Genomic DNA, 16,815 nt, shown 5'->3' on the forward strand with positions numbered 1-16,815 from the left:
TATGAAAAACAGAAACTGAAACAACCACAAGCAGCTTAAAGATGGGAGCAGCTTGGTGCCTCACCCAGCATGAAATACAGGGATCTCTTTCCTGAGGCCTCCAAACCATCCCTACAACTGCAGCCACCAGAAAATACCAACTGTCTGCTGCTTTCTCTGCATGAGCTGTTAGGCCAAGGATGGGATGAGGCATGTTGAGTCCAACATCACTGGAACAGCTTCAGAAACTGCCAAACATCCTACCCATGAGGTCTCTAAAGAGCTCACTGCGTTTTCCCTGCAAACCACCCACATTTGGGCTTTCAGCTGCAAAAAATGTCACTGAGACAGCTGCTAAAAATTACACTTATGTCATTCACAGGGACTGAGAGACGCGTACAAACTGTCGTTACCTCCTAAATCCCATTTCAGCTCTTCTGAAGCCCTCCACGAGAAGCAGAGCTTTCCTTCCTATAGCAGCAGTTCTGCCTCTCCATAATCAGAGGCCACCCCAAGAAACAAGTCATGGATATTTGCCGTGATTATTTCTGAAATCCAAGAACAACAAGCAAAATTAAGAGAAGGTGATGCAGAGGGTCAACGTCCAACAGATACTTTGGCTCATAAGAAAATAAACACTATATGCTAAATAAAAAGCCTAGAAATAATAAAGCATGTAAGATTTTCTGAGCTCTCTCTCAATAAAGGTTGCGAAGAAATTCCATCTGTAAGTGTTTGGGACAGAGTGGAACAAAACTAGATTGATAACTACATCAGAAAGCATTGTCCCCCCCCAAGGTGAGTTCAGCCCCATTTACTGCCTCTCACTTGGAGAAGGGTGACCAACAAATGAAAGTATCAGATATGGAGTTCATAGGTTCTTATTTAACTTTCACATCACAGACATACATACATAACATTTAAAACTGCTGGCTAGTGAGCTTCTGGAGTGAGTAAATGGCGAGAGGAGCCACACGTCCGTCCAGAAGTGCCATTTCACATTTGATATTGAATACATCTTCAAATTACACAACCAAAAGAAATGCTACTTATTTCCAATATTTGTTTTCCAGAAAAGAAGTGACCTTTCCCCTCCTAAGCGATTATAGCTTGACAGAGTTTGCATTAATTCATTTAAAATCTGCTGGCTGAAGCCAAACATTAAAGCCAACTAGTTTCCTAAAACCTCTGCTAACAAATTACTTGGATAATCACCAGAGGCCCGAGCCCAACCCCTTTTTCTGTTCTTTTCTCACCAAAAAACATCTGGTGTACGTTAATGGTTGGTCTGTTATCGACGGCAAGATTTGTTCTAGTAGACAACCTGAAGAACAACATCATCAATAATTAAAAGGCCGAATGCCGATGAACAGTTGTCAATACAGAATTAAATCAATACACTACCAGATGTTTCCTAGTGATAAGAGAGCTGGCACTATTTGAAGTGGCTCTTTCGAAAGCTTTAATTTTATTGAACAACATCATTCCATGAGACATGGTTTGGGGTTTTACTTTTTAACAAAGAGAGAAGTGGAGTGTGGCATGGCATTTAATATCTGGCTGAGATTTAAAACGCACACTCCTTATGAAGTATGACATTTTATACCTGAAACCACAGGAACATTTCCCACATTTAAGTGGTAGAGGAAAATTCTTCAAATTAGAATTGAACTTTATACCTTCTAATTCTGCTCCAGTCCTCCTCCTCCACGTGCTGTGCTCAGGCCTGATGAACACGCTGGTGCTATATCAAAGTCTAATAGACTTGACTACTGACAAAACCCTATCACTTAGCCTTGAAGTAAGCAGCAAACCTCCTGTAGATGGTGGTTAACGCTAGCTGGCAAACAGCTCAGAGGCTCATCACACAACTAAATGAACTGGCCCCACTGCCTTACTGGCAGTGTCATTTCTCCTAGATATCAGAAAACACATTGCTGTGAGCTAGAACTCAGTCCTGGAGCTGGGTATAGCCTCCATGGTGCAGGGGAATGCTGTCCAGAGCCCCTTCACACCATCAGAGCCAAAAGAGAAACCAAACCTCTACCTGCATGAAAACCTGGACCAACAGTTCCCCAGGCTTGACCGTAAGAGATCCTACTTCTCATTTTGCAGGCTCACAGCTGCGCCACGCAGCTGAATGACAGCCAGGTCCACATCTGGGGACAATCCCCACTGGACACACAGCCACCACCTCTTCCAAGAGGGTTCTGTTGAGCCCTCTGCAGCTGGGAATTCATCAGTGCTTAGGGCAGGACTGCAGGGGAAGGTGGCTGTGGCATTCAGCAACACGCATCCTCCCAGCACTCCTTCCCAGCCCCAGCCTCACCCAAGGCCCCTTCCACCACCCTTCACATTGTTGAAAAATGCCTTTTTGACCATATCCCATCGTGATGCACGCTCCCCGGGGCAACAACATGCATGAAAGCACTCCTCCCTCAGCACTGCACCCCGAGGCACAATCCAGAGCTCTGGAAACGCTTTGAAATAGGAGTTGCAAAGGCATAACATTTTTTTCTATTATGTTCCTCGCTTCACGTTAAGCCTCTACTCAATAAGAGACAGGTGTACTAAGCTCTTTGCCAGAGACCTGAATTTAGAGGAACAAGGCCCTCCGTTTTTAAGTTACCCTCCCGTAAGCTCACTAGTCGCCTATTAAGCTTCTAATAAAAGGTTTTTTTCTTTGAAAAAAATGATGGCACCTAGTTTCCAAGGCAGCAGAATTTTTAAGCTTGCATTTGCAAGAGCCTAAGGAATTACTGATGCCAAAAAGAATGCGCCGTAGAAAAACCATCACCTATCCCTGCCGGGTAGATTAAATAACACAGCTTTATGTTTTAATGCGGCGTGATGGGGACAAGCAAGTCTCTATCAACACTGCGTGAAAATACACAACGAGTGGAATAACAGCTACAAATCCCTTTAATCTCTGGTAGGATCCAGAGGTATCAGCCAGCTGCCTGGAGGAATTGCTGGAGAAGCATGATTCCAAACTGGAAAAGACTGAGACACTTCACAGCGCTGACTGATTGTCGATGCTCGGATGGACTTCAATGGCAGCTCGGTACGCACCCAGATCTCTCCTGCAGAAATGGATCAGAGAGGAGGACCTGCCCTACCCCAGAAGGCTCCCAGCTCACACGACATGAAGGAAGCTGGGAAAGAGGCATAAAACATGAAAGCAGGCTGCGGCAGCTCCAGGGGAAGAGACAAGATGGGAGATGAAGGAAGGAAAGGGAGAAGAAAGCCTGGAGAAGGGGATGGGGAGCAGCTGAGACAGCCCCAGGTGGAGATACAGCCACAGCAGAAGATACACCTCGGGGCAATCATTTGAGGAAAGCACTGTCAGAACAGCCCAGGCAAACCTGTGCCATTTCACTTCAAATGTTCACATGAAAGCTCAAGGATTCAATAGGAAATCTACAGCAAAACAGAATATCTCACATACAGAATATCTCAATCCCTCTCATCACAAACGTGTATTTTCTTACCCTAAATCAATAATTTACTCTCAGCTGAATGCTACTCTCATCAGCTACAAAGCTAAAAGCTTCACACCTTTAAGTCTTAAGCACATGCAATGGGTTGCACAGCTATTAATTTAAGAAGCTATCTTTGAGCAGCACATTGTGGAGCACAAGAACTAAAGCCATTTCCTATTAGGACTCTGGTTCTTGAACTTACTTATTGAATCATAAGTGCTTTTTTACTTTCTCTTGGAGACCTGGGAACCAAGCAAAATAATGGAAGGTATTTTGAGGCCGATGGGAAAAGGTATATTGCTTAGGGGTTATGGCCAAATCACTCCTTAAAACCACATGCACTTATGGAAACGGTACTGCAGGGACTCTGTGGGTAAAACCCTTGGCTGAAAAAAATAGCTCAGCAAAAAAGCTCCGTCCAAATGCCCACGTTAATGGCAATGAAAACATAAGGTTCCCATCCAGACCAGTGACCTTGATGAAGGCGCTCAATGAGAGCAAAGCACTCTCAAAGCCATCGCTGTGGAGAATTCCCAACCTGTAAATGGGTGAGAATCCAAGACAGTCAGAAGGCAGATTTCTGATGGAAATCACACCAGCATGAAGAACTGCATTCAAATGGACACTGCTAATAACAAACTGATTTTACACAACCCCTAACAGAATGAATAAATAAATAAGGAAAAGAAGGAACAGGAACCAAACCACCAAAACCAAGAGACAGGCACAGCCATCGCTCTGCCTGAACACCAATATGTCTTAGAGGCCTTTTATTACCATCTTGGTTCTTTAAGGCTTACATTTCCAAGCTTTTCTCCAAAACCAGAGGAGCAAGGAACTTGATTTAAAAAAAAAACCCTATAGCCAAGATTGTCACCTAATTATATGAGCGAGGGCTTCAAGAAGAAAGAAAAAGAAAAGAAGTAAAGGAACACAGACATGCAGAGATTTATGGCCAAAAATGTGCTTTCTGGCAAATGCTCATTGTCCTAAGCTTCTTTCTCTTTTCGTTCCCCACCCGCTCCATGGAGGAGTGCATTTTTTGCCCCCAAAATGATGTTCTGTAATCATCTCTTCCCAGCTTTTCTCCCCCACCCCCCTTAAAGGAGGCAGCCTTTAATGTCCTGTAATGGATGCTCCTCATTCTGTATACATGCAATAAATTAAAACCCAACTACTTTCCCCCCCCCCCCCAAAGACTCCAGCTTCACCACCATGCAATGCAAGCAGCTTGAGCCATTGTCTGCAAGGAAATGAAACAGCTGTACAGCTCTCACCGCCAGCTTCTTACAGCACCAAGGCTCCCAAATGATGGCTGTGATGTTACAGCATTGCAGTGTGCCACTGAACCATGGAATAGCTGGGGCTAGAAGGGATCCTTAAAGGTCATCTGTGATGAGCAGCGTTACCTACAGCTCTAACAGGTGTTCAGAGCCACATCCAGCCACTGAGAGCACCAGTAGGTGTGTGGTGTGGGGGTGGTTTGGGATGTTTTGGGGTATGGGTTTTTCTGTTTGTTATGGTCGTTTTCTAGCAGTAAGTCAACAGAAAGCCACTAGAGATGCTTGAATGCAACTGGGAAAAAAGTATATTATCGGGGAAGAGCAAGGCGAGGAAAAGAGATGGAGATAAAGGGGGAAAAGAGAAAAAACGAAGAGAGAAGGAAAACGACAGAAAGCATAAAGAGAAGAGCGAAGAAAGGAAACGGAGGATTAAGAACACAACAACGGCCCCGTCCCCAGGGCCGCCCCACGCCCCGGCCAGGCCGCGTCCCGCCTCCACGGCAACGGCGTGGCCGCAGCGGAGCAGCGCAGCACCGCATCCACAGCACTGAGCCCTGGGAGCGGCCGGCATGTCGCAGGAGTGAGTAACACGGGGACGTGGAAGGCGTGGGGAGCTTCGGTAACTGGGGCAAAGGGAATTAAAGGGAAGCCAACAGTTACTTGCCGAGCGGTGGAAGCAGGAATAGCCGCCATGTCACCCCATCCAACACAGGGGTAGGCACGCTGGTAAGCCACAGCCGAGCCTGCAGTATATCAATGCTGTACAGCCACACCCTGCACAAGGCTTTTCCATGAGTCTGAGGCCGACATCTGGAGAAACAGCTGCTGCAACACAGAGAGGAGCTGCACATGTCTCGTGCAGGCAGTTGGACGTGCTGGATCATAGCACGGGGCAGTTGTGCTGCATGCACTGCATCTCCGAGGACACACCAGCACAGCATTGCATTGCACACAGCTCTCACAGCATTGCCACCCTCCAGGCACTGTGAGTTTAGTATTTTAATGGAGGTGTGGTCTGCAGCTCATGGAAGCACATTGTTCCCTTGTATTATAATAAGCTTTACATCAAGTTATAGGCAGGACACTCACAGCACTCAGCTGTGTTCTCTTAGGGCCTGTGTGCTCCATCAGCCAGCTAAAAGGAAAGTTGGCACGTGCAGACATGCTTGACATTTTATAAGCACAGTTGTAGCACTCAGGAGAAAGCGTGCCCATTCCATCTGCTGTAAGGTTGATTAAGAAGCAATGCATCCCACTTCCTAAAGTACTTCAAGCCCCAGCATTTGCATACAGATGTACATTTTGTTCCAGATCCTGAACAGGGAGATCTGCATAGATTTTATTGTGTTTGTGTTTTCCTGCTGTGTTTCCTCCTCCTTTATGAATTTGCTTACCATTTAGTTGACCGGTAGGATCTTGACCTCAACTTGCCCTAACAGCCCCAGTCTAGACATGTTCAAAGCTGAGCCCTGGCACCGCTCCCATTCGTACCAGGCTTTAACCGGCTGTAAGACATTTGCCACTGCCACCGAGGAGCTTTAAACAATCAAAAAGCTTTAAACATTTAATCCCACCTCACAAATAGAACTTCTACATAAAGCCAGTGGTTAAATATTAATCTAAGACATTTGAGAGTCGCCACTTGCGCTTCTGACGAGTGACATGTTTTATATTACACCCCCAAAGCTCAGCTAAAGACGATTAAGGTTGCAAAACCAAGAAGTGAAAGGGTAAAAGAAAGTCAGAGCAACTTTTCACCCCCTTTTTCCCTCCACTTTAGGTGGTTACACTATGATGCTGCTTCTCATTCTGTGATCACATCCTATTCTCTCCCCGCTGGGCCCAAGGCTCATTCAGCGATCGGGCTGTTGTTGAACATCTCTTTTTTTCCCCTCCGTTCACCCTGTGGCCCCCCCAGGCCGTATTCTTCACATTCCATTCAAGCACCACAATTATTAACTTCCCCCGGGCATTCCTATCGTGTTCTCTCGCAAACATCCACAGATTCATCTTCACCCCTTTTTCCACCCCTGGTGAGCATCAATGTGTCATTCCCCTTATATTAAAGCAGGAGAAAAAGGAAGACAGAATCAAAACGATCATAACTAAGACTCAAAGCTACAACTCCTTCCCATGCCTCCCTTCATCTGTAATGAGCAGGCAGGGTAAGATCTCATGTGTTGCTCAGACATTTTCTCCTTTGGGAAAAAGTATTGTCAGTGGAAATATCCCAGCAGCGCTTGTGCCAGAAAACAGTTGAAAGAAGAGGCCACAATTACCAAGAAACCGAGGAGACAGCATTAACTTCAAATGAGCACAGAGCTTAGCAGAGGTAGAGCAGCACCCAGATAGAGCACCTGTGCTTTCTGCACGAAACCATAGGCAGCTGGATAGACCTTTCCTTTGATCCTGTTTTCTTAGTATTAATAGAGAAATAAACTTCATTGCCACACCAGTAAGCTGTGGTGTGGGCATAAGCTGCCTTGAGCTTTAGGTCTGTGCTTTAGTTCCCCAAATATGTGATGCTGTACAACATCCTGGCTAGGGGAAGTAAGCTGAAGGTGTCTCTAGCAGCATCATCCTTACCACCAGCTAAGGATTTTGGCACAATTATTGGGCTGTCATTGTATTAGGAGCAAGGCCTGACCAGGTTCCATTCCGTGAACCAGCACTGCTCCAGACCACAAGCTAAATGCTTGTAAAGCAGGAATTGACTCCAACAACATTCAAACCTATTTCTTTTCATTCTTACAGGCCATGCTGATCTCTGTCTCTGTCCTATAACCTGAGCAGGTTGTCTTGGGGGAGCAGGCACTCTGCTGATGAGAACAGACCAACAGTCAGCTCAAGTCTGGTGCTTTTTAGATGGAGAAAAGCAAAGCAGCTGCATTTGTGTTAGCCTTTCTTCCTCTGGGGGCCTCACTTTCCCCTCCAACCTTTGTCTCCTGTTTCTTTATTTTTACAAATGCTGCAGGGCAGGGTTTCCCTGCCTCCTGTTTGCCCAGGGTTTAGCACAATGGCTGGCCTGTCAAGCCTCAAGCATCTACAGGAGACCTGAGGGCTGGCCCCTGCACACACTTCCTTGTTGCTTGGCCCACATCTCAGTCGCCTGCAGCCCTGCACGGACACCGTGACACTGCACACCTACATTCATTTGAGTTGGAAGGGACCTTTAAAGGCCATGTGGTCCAACTCCCCTGCAATGAACAGGGACACCTACAGCTCCATCAGGTGCTCAGAGCCCCATCCAGCCTGACCTTGAGTATCTCCAATGCCCATCACCTCTCCGGGCAACATTGCTCCTGTGCCTCACTACCCTTATTGCAAAAAACCTCATTCAACCTAAATCCCCCCTCTTTTAGTCTAAACTAAAACCATTTCCCTTCCCTTTTTCAGCAGGGCTGTGCTCCATCCTCACACCCCTCAGCTTGCACTATAGCAGGGGTTGCCACAACCCAGGTGCAAGGCTTTTCATTTGGGTTTGCTGAACCTCGTGATGTTCACCTGTGCCCACTGCTCAGCCTATCCAGGTCTCTCTGGATGGCATCCCATCCCTCTGACACATTATGCACATTATGGGGGTAGCTGCGTCAAACACCTTACTAAAGTCCACATCAGCAGCTCTTCCCTTGTCCATGGATGCAGTTAAACATCCTGCTGGTTTGATCCATTCTGTGGTGGCCACAAGTTGGTGCTCAGAGGAACCCTGCTCCTGAAGTTCTGCTGGTCCTTCCTGCATTCCCTTTTATAAAGGACAGTCTCACCTTTAGGAGAGCTGACATTCAAGTTATTTGAAGCATCTATGCTGCTGTTGAAAACACATCATCTAAAATAGCCAGAACAACACTCGGTATAATTAAACAAGGGAGCTTCTACGTTAGGCAGAGAGAGACACTGGTTCAGAGTTGTTTCCCTTCCATCTCTTTACATTTGGCCATCTATCAGAAAAATACAGCAGTACTATACTGTGCATTTCCATGGTTGGATCTAAAGCTATTTCTACCCTCAAAGGACAGCCTAGAAAAGCCAGGTATCAAGGAAGCCTGGTTGCAGCTCATACACGAGTCCATAAGCCAACAGGTTGGAGCACAAACTGTACCGTGTCCTGGAGTAACAGAAAGCACTCCCTTTGACTGCTAAATAAGAACAGGACAACTTAAGGGGGGAGAAATAAAACCTCACAAAGGCAACCCCACTGATGCCAGATTCCAGTCCTGGCTCCAGAGTGGACTGAGGACAGTCTGCATGCTCAGCACAAATCCTTCCAGGAGGCTGTGCTTAAAGTCTCAAAACCAGTTTAAGGCAAGCAGGCAGGCTAATCTTTGCTGTACTAAGCACCAGCAGATTTTTCTTATTTATAAGAGATGGGTCAAACAGACACATGAAGTTATAAGGCCCTGGAATATTAAAATGGGGCAATGCAAAGTCTTATTTCTAAGCTTCATTTGAGATGCAGATCAGGCTTCATTTGGAGCAGAAGTGGGGTTTGTGCTAGAAGTCATGCTACAGCAAAGGAGTGTTCTTACCTACTTGCGTTACACCCCGTTTCTACTTTGTGGGAGTAAAAAGAAGGGATTCTGGCTAGGAGGAAAGGCCTGACCTTCCCTCTGAGCTGCCAGAAAGTGCTCTGGGGGCTCTGGAGTTAAGTCACTTAATGTGCTTTTTCCTCATCCCATTACAGCGTTCCTTATTTCCCCCACAGCACTCCTATTTTGTAGTTGCTATGACAATTTGCAGCATTACTTTCCTCTACACAGACTATACACAGAGATCAAGAGAGAGACTTCTTTTCTTGGTTTTAAAACTTATGCCTCAAGTAGGAAAACTACAATCAGTGCTGCTGATGACCTGTATGAGCAGGCTAGTTAGATGCTCTAATTCATTCTTGAAGCAGTGTTGTCCTCATACACATATATAGCTCGCAACCTAGCAGACCCTCAAGGTGAACCAGTAACGGTAAACAAAAAGCCAGCGCACCCAAGGCTGTGTTGTATTCCCCCTTCAGCATGTGGAAGCAATTTGAGGGAGTTTACAGCTTAATGCAGAAAGAAACTGAGCAAACAGGGAAAGATTCAAACAGGAGTTTCAGGATCACATACGGTCTGATTAAGAGACAAGAAGAGTGAGTCCTGTCCTTTGCTTTTAATGCATCATCCTGAGGACGTGCATTACTTCTTTATGCTACTCTTGAGCACATTTGTCACTTAGCAAAACGTGACTGTTAAGGGATAGTACAAATGCACACTCTCTTCAGCCACTCCTCCAAAATTGAGCTGCTCCTCGAGAGCCAAGTCCTCCAAAAAAGGGCTATAAACACCATACACATCTGATCCTTCAAACAAGCCCAGAAGGGCTTCCATTCCATCTCTAGTAAAACCTGAGGTAACTATTTTAACCCTGCTTTGGGGAGGAGAAACAACTGGCTGTATGTGTGCCCTCTGGATTCTAATAAGGGCCATGCAAAGAGACACTCAAGCTACATTTCTGCTGGCAGCACCCAGCCATGGAGCATCTGCTGTAACCAGGCAGCTGGCTAACCACACAGAGGCTCCAGGGCCAGACCCTCCAGGGGTATAAGTCACCCTGACAGCAACAGCTTGATAGAAACTATCCACTTACCACAGCTGAAGATTTAGCAGTTCCACATCTGCCCTTCAATGCTTCATTTCAGAGCCTGGCTCCTCCTTTTGCCCACATTTTCTCATCAACACTGATAAAAGCTGCAAACACAACTTTCATAGTTCTACTATTAGGCTCGTAGCAATGTGCTCACAGTCATCTTAATGCTTATCTGATAAGCAAACACTTTATGGAAACAATTATGTCCTATTTGTATTGCCTTACATTAACATTCTCCAAAGGGCTACAGCTCTCTTCCCCCAACCTCCATCAAGAAGGCATTCAAAACAGAAAAAGAAACTGGATATTAGCTGGCTCAGCAGGGGGAATCACTCCACATTCTTTGTGTAATTTGGAGTGGACAATTACAGAATCAGTTGTTGTTTCAGCACAAACCTGTTGCCTCTATGCAATAAGCTGCATTAGAAAGGCTCTATCCTGAAGATACCCACTGTCCATAAAGAAGCATAGACAGCCTACAGAGCCAAGCTTTCTCAAAGATTTATAACCTCCCCACTATCAAGTTGCCTGTGGATAGGCAAAAGCTAAGCAAGTACAATACCACGTTGTTTCCTTCTGTGCTAATGACTCTCATCAATATACACCCTTCCATCTACTGGCTTCAGAGACAGCACACAAAACTCCCATTGACCGACCAACCAAGCCACGAGGTCAAACCTAATAGTGCTCTTGTTTGTGGCCAGCTTGGCCAATCTGCTGGTTTTATTTTGTTTATCTCCCACACCTGGGTTAATTGCTGCAATTCAGCGATTCACTTGCTGCTATGGGATGTAAATGAAGCAGGGAAAAAAGGAAGGGGAAAGACCTGGGTGGGCTACAGAGGCAGTAGGAAAAGCAGGACCAGCTGCATCCTGCACGAACGCAGGTCAGCTGAAAAGTATAGTTTGCACTTGAAAAAGTTAATGGAGCAAATTCAATAGCAGAGGTGGGATTGTTGATGTTTTTGCTGACTGCTCTGGTGTGTCCTGGCAGCTCTGTCAGCATCCTGGCTATGCTGCATGCTCATGTTCTAAGCAAATGAGCCTGTGGGCTGAAGCACCGTCCTGTCACCCCTCCATCTCTCCTGCAGTGGAAGTGGGTCATTCTGTACTCTGAGGTTGGGAATGATAAGATCAGCTGATAGAGCTCCAACTTAGGCATTTATTATCAAGCACAAGCAAAGTTAACAGCTGCCCAGCTTGTCAGAATGAATACACAAGTGCTGTTCAGAACAGCAAGAGCCCTGCTCTGAAAGCTCACTTAATGAAGGCAGAGTGTTTTGTTTTCAGGCTACTCTGTGAGGCTCTTAGAGCTGCAAGAATGGCCAGGTTGAGCATGTGGATGGGTCTAGATTTAACCATTGAGCTCAAGCAGCCTTATTTCTAGGCCTAAGAAACAAGTCAGCTTTCTCTCTTAGAAGAGAATTTGTGAAGCAGAACAGGACCATACATATATTAATAATAAGTGAATCATTCTTCACTTCTGAAATAGCACGTGCAGATACACTCTTGTGTTGGCACCAATGCAGCCCTTTCCCTTTAGAAATATAATGGTTTGCAATACCAGGCGTGTAGAGTCCTGGCTAACTGTTATGTCTCATTAAGTGTCCTCTTTTCTATCAGCACATACAATAAGATATGGACAAATGTCCAGAAAGACCTTGACACCCAACTCCAGACAGAGAGAGAACAGTTCCTCCAGGCGGAGAGTGACCATGTGAAAGCATTCAGGATACTGGCAGCTTTCTACATCAACTACCTGCAGATCTTCCATCACCTGGAGGAGGCCCACAGCCACATCATCCACCAGCAAAAAAAGGCAGCCATTCGGCAAGTGCTGGATGGTGTGATTGGCCGGATCCTGGAGCTGAAGAAAGAGATGGTGGGGCTGGAGATCTCGGAGTTTCATTACATTGATAACGTCATTGAAGATCTAAAGCTTCTCCCGGTACGTCTACCTTGGTTATAAAGCAAAATCTTGAGGTTGTGCTCTAACAGCAGCGTGAGAAATGAGCTGTTAACAGATAGTTACTTCTCTCGCAGACAGCTCCATCTATTGTCACATTTAGGTACCACTGGTAACAGCTCTCCAAAGGAAAAAGAGCTGAAGCTTCAAGCACAGCTGCTTTTTGGATCTATAACTTGAGATAAATTGCCTCCTATATAGCATTATACTGAGATACGCAGCCATAATACTGTTTGAAACTGAATCTAGTACATGCCAAGCACAAATTCAAATCCCTGTGCCACACCTTCATTTTAGGAAGGTATGAAGTGACTAGCTATTACAAAAATAAAAGTACAAATAAAATGAAAAGAGCTGAAGACATTTTGTACTACGTATCCTCTCCTTTTTGCTGTATTGCTAAGGAGAGGCAGGGCCAAGTTTCACCTTCCTCTGATTTCTGTACGGTTGCCTTCCAGCACTCAGTGACTCCGTTTACTAGAGTAATTGTAAAGGTATTTGGATGCACACAACCCATGTGGAGCTGGGTGTTGGCTAAAAGGCTGCAAATTTGACGTGAGGATAAACATCTTAAGTCCGATCTGTCAGTGTTGGGCCTCAAAAAGAGATTACGAAGAGAAGCTGTCTCTGTACTCCCTGCCCCTGTCAGTCTCAGTATTATGGCTTGGAATTCATCATTCAGTAAAAGTCACAGCCCAGAATTAGTGACTATTAAAGCCCAGGTCAGCTACCAGAGCATCTCCCCATCCCTGCACTGAGTCGTAGTATTGAAGGGCATTCAGACAAACCACTCACTGTGGGCAGCCTGGTCTGGTGACTGGTGACCCTGCCCACAGCAGGGGGTTGAAACTCGATGATCTTTGAGGTCCTTTTCAACACAGGCCATTCTGTCATTCAATACAATACGAAGAACAGGTTATGCCACAGCAGCATCTTCGCTTCTGGGGGCATTTCTGTCTGCCTGTCCACCTCTTGTAAGAGAAGAGTTGGTAGAAATGCGAATTGGTTACATCTTCTTAATGATGGAAATGAATTAAGACAACCTCTTCTAATCAGGCCTGATTGTGAGCAGTAACTGAGATATCCCAGTGGCTGGCAGCATAAAAATACCTGAAGGCAAACTGAATTATATGCTTTGGTTCCTTGTAATGGTTCCAAAAAATGCAGGAGAACTGATCTATTTTTCATGCTGATTAAAAAAAGAAGTGGGATGATCACACAGCCAGAGGTATTCAATTCCACGGAAATCATGTTTAAATTACTGGCAGCCCTGCCAAATGTTTTAACAGTTTCATAATATAATTGAGCCATTATAGAAAGAAAGATTTCTGGTCTGCTATGGTTCAGAAACCGGGCTGATTTATTTGTTGTTGTTGAATTAGGCCTTAAGTAATTGCAAAGTAACAGCTCGGCAGCTGTAACAGAGGTCAAGTTTCCTAACACTCCAAAAGAATTCAATAATCTCACTCCAATTTAATTGCTTTGTAAAGGTGTGCAGCTAATAAGTAAGATGATTTTCACTCGGTTTTAAAAAGCACCTCACAACTATTTCTCCCTATAGCAAGACACAGAAATACCTATCCCAAAATACTTCATTAAAGAGAACCTGGAAGGCTTGCAGCTGAGAGAGAAAACCCTGGATGAGATTTTGTTGAGTGCTGGATTGGAAACAGAGGTAAGCGTGCCATATACCTCCATAATAAAGTGCTTAACTTCTGTAGCTTATAGCCATGCATGTCTGAGCATGAGCCATTGAAGTAAGAAGTACTTTTACAGTAGTTAAGTCTATTTGCAGACGAGGCTCAAACAGAAGGTAGCACTGAGTTTTCCAGCCTAATAATACCCAGTCACATCTCGAGCTTAAGACTTAAGAACTGAATTGACCCTGCATATGCAAGCGTCAGAGAAAGGCTAGTGCTTGGGCCAAGTTTAGTAGGTGCTTTATTTACCTAGTTAATTCTCATCACATAATCAGTCCTGCTGAAATCAAGGTGGGCTTCAGTTTTACTGAGCCAGGGTTTCTGGCTGGAATGGGCAAAACTCAGTCAGCTCAACTGCTAGCATTCAGTTGTTTATAACCTCCGAACAATGACTGCAGTCTCTTCTGTCCAGCCATTGAGCTGCAGCTGCTTGGAGGAGTAGAAAATTGGGTTTTGGCAGAGCAGAAGTCATTATGGAGAAGTACATGAGGGCTCCGGTAAAGACTGCTGTGGATTTGGTATACTTTTGACCTCTTGGAAATGGCACGCTGCCTGCAAGCAGCCCTCTCACCTCCTGAAATCAACAACTGGGCTGCTGTGTCTGCAGACTGAGGTTTGTAGATGCTGCAGCCATAAGAGGCGGTCCTGATCAGACCCACAGCCAACGAAACCTCCGCTGTAATTGTGCTGCTGGGGGAAGTCTGCTTCCCTGCTGGGTATGTGGTAGCATTGATCCCACAGAGAGGGACCAAGGGAAGGTTCCCAGGGACAGAAAGAAGCAGTCTGCAGAGGCAGAACACAGGCTCTCTGCTAGATTACTTTAATGGGCAGTTGCAGCCCTGCTGGCCTCCACAGTATGAGTAAATTCTGTGATGGTCTGATGTTGGTATGTGGAGATCCTCTGTTCCAGCACATTACTTCTTGGAGCCTTTTTGTTTCGCACAGTTCTGTTCTCATCCCTTTTCAGCATGGCAGCCATTAACAGGTGAGCCTTTCCAGCACACAGCCAGCTCACCTGGAAGCACCAGGCTCTGGCAGGGTCCAGGTCCCCTTTGCCAGGATGTCACAACCACATTCAATAAACACGAAGAAAACAATCTCTTACGAACCCAGTACAAATCCCATGCCTTGTGCTGTATGTACTCAGGTTCCATCTCTGCTGCAACTGTTGGAAGGCTGTCAGCACTTCTGTATGCATCATAGCAAGCCATGTACACTCAGGAAATCCTGACTGCTGTGCAGCAGAGCACCGTGCTGCTGAGTGTCTGTGGCAGCCCCATTACAAACAGCTGAGAGTACATGCAGAACTGTGGAGTTTTATCAGAGGAGATGGGTTTATCAGAGGAATCTGCTCCGCAGACCATTTGCTCTGCTGTCTATTTCCACTGAAAAAGTCATATTGTGAGCTCCACGCAATAGCAGCGAGTGTGAACTGTCTGCAATAGGGGGATTAATGTCAGGGAAGGATAGTAATTCAGCCTTTCCTTGGGGAACATGAGGCACTGACGAGTTCTCAGGAGTGAGAAGGAGTTCTCTCCAGCTGCCCTGTTCTGACACGCAGTTTTCCTAAGCCAGACCTTCTCACCAGGTCTTGTTGGCTCATATCAGCCTGTCCTTTCATTCAGCAAAAGAGGTAAAGATCCAGCATCCAGACATTGCACAGCCCAAGGAGTTTTCTTTTACTGGGAGAAAGCAATATGGTTCTTCATGCCTTTTTTTCCCCCAAATGCATAATGCTTAACAGGTTGCATAAACCATTTGTGTTTCCCACTATGGCATCAGGGGTTCCTCGCTGGTCAGGGGTGTGCTCCAGAGCATCTGTTTTGTTTTCCATCCATTCCCTCTGCTATGCCCAGCTTTGCCATCTTCCTACCTGGGATGCTATAGAAGCAGCATGTCAGGTTCACTTTCTCCTTAAGATCCTCTGAAAAACTGTCTCTTGAGATAGCAAATTCCAAAAATACCACATAATAGCCCTGAAAGAAGAGTCTTGGCTGTTTGGAGCAGAGATGTTTTGTCTTAGAAGATTTCCACTGAAGGTTAATTCACTGTCTCATTTGCTAACTGAGTTAGGCAGTTAACAAAACCTCTCTGCTTTGTCCTTTCCTGTTTGGCTATGCTGCTGAAGAAACCTGTTGAGGCCATGGCATTTGAAGATGCCATTAAAACGATCCAGGTCGCAGAGCGGGCTCGCCAAGGCCGGCGTCGAGCATTATACATGAAGCAAATCTACCTTAAAGAGCAGAGAAAAAGACAAACAAAAGTTCAGGAACAGGCTGGTCCAAATCCAGATGACGCTGCGACTCTCATTCAAAAGGTGAGACCTTTGATGTAACGAGAATTCTGCTGAGAGCGGGGGACAATATGTTTTATTAAGAAGAACAGCAGTAGAAAGAGCAGCACAGCTCATAGGGTGGGAAACACTCTGAATAGATTGCTCTCAGGGTGTTTAGCAAGGTGAAATACATCATTTAAGCCACTTAAAAAAAGGAGACATAACCCTAGAGGTGAGATCAATGGACACAGTCTTGCTCTGATGGTGCAGGATGACTCTATAACCTACATGTTGTTTTTCTGCTCTGATTTGTATGACCTCGATTGCTCTTTCTGGCATCACCTTGAAATCCAGTGCCTTTTCCTGTGGTCTCTGGGGAAAGAGTTCATTTCATATCTTGAGAAAAACGAGAATGGGATATCGCTGCTAAATTCCAGATAAATTCCTTCTGCATGAGTAATTTGGAATCATTCAGCCTGATGAGAACAGGAATTCACACTAAGTCCTTAAAC

At 45.5% G+C, this 16,815-nt stretch overlaps 2 protein-coding genes across 4 annotated transcripts in view; one reads left to right on the forward strand and one right to left on the reverse strand.

Annotated features, from left to right (window-relative positions):
* Window positions 1–16,160, reverse strand: part of ACKR3 (atypical chemokine receptor 3) — a 51,193-nt gene extending 35,033 nt beyond the window's left edge. For both annotated transcript variants that reach the window (XM_085552872.1, XM_085552871.1), the window contains exon 1: window positions 14,278–16,160. The gene's annotated coding sequence lies outside the window, so the exon portion shown is untranslated. The remainder of the gene's footprint in view (window positions 1–14,277) is intronic.
* The window catches only part of DRC11 (dynein regulatory complex subunit 11), an 81,881-nt gene continuing 70,248 nt past the window's right edge, over window positions 5,183–16,815 (forward strand). For both annotated transcript variants that reach the window (XM_015867813.3, XM_085552864.1), the window contains exons 1-4: window positions 5,183–5,324; window positions 11,986–12,310; window positions 13,890–14,003; window positions 16,157–16,345. In XM_015867813.3, the coding sequence (XP_015723299.2) occupies window positions 5,314–5,324; window positions 11,986–12,310; window positions 13,890–14,003; window positions 16,157–16,345 (639 nt within the window). In that variant the 5' untranslated portion in view covers window positions 5,183–5,313. The remainder of the gene's footprint in view (window positions 5,325–11,985; window positions 12,311–13,889; window positions 14,004–16,156; window positions 16,346–16,815) is intronic.

This window comes from Coturnix japonica, chromosome 7 (genome assembly GCF_054131305.1).
Source record: "Coturnix japonica strain WE chromosome 7, WE-NBRP24, whole genome shotgun sequence".
Taxonomy (NCBI): domain Eukaryota; kingdom Metazoa; phylum Chordata; class Aves; order Galliformes; family Phasianidae; genus Coturnix; species Coturnix japonica.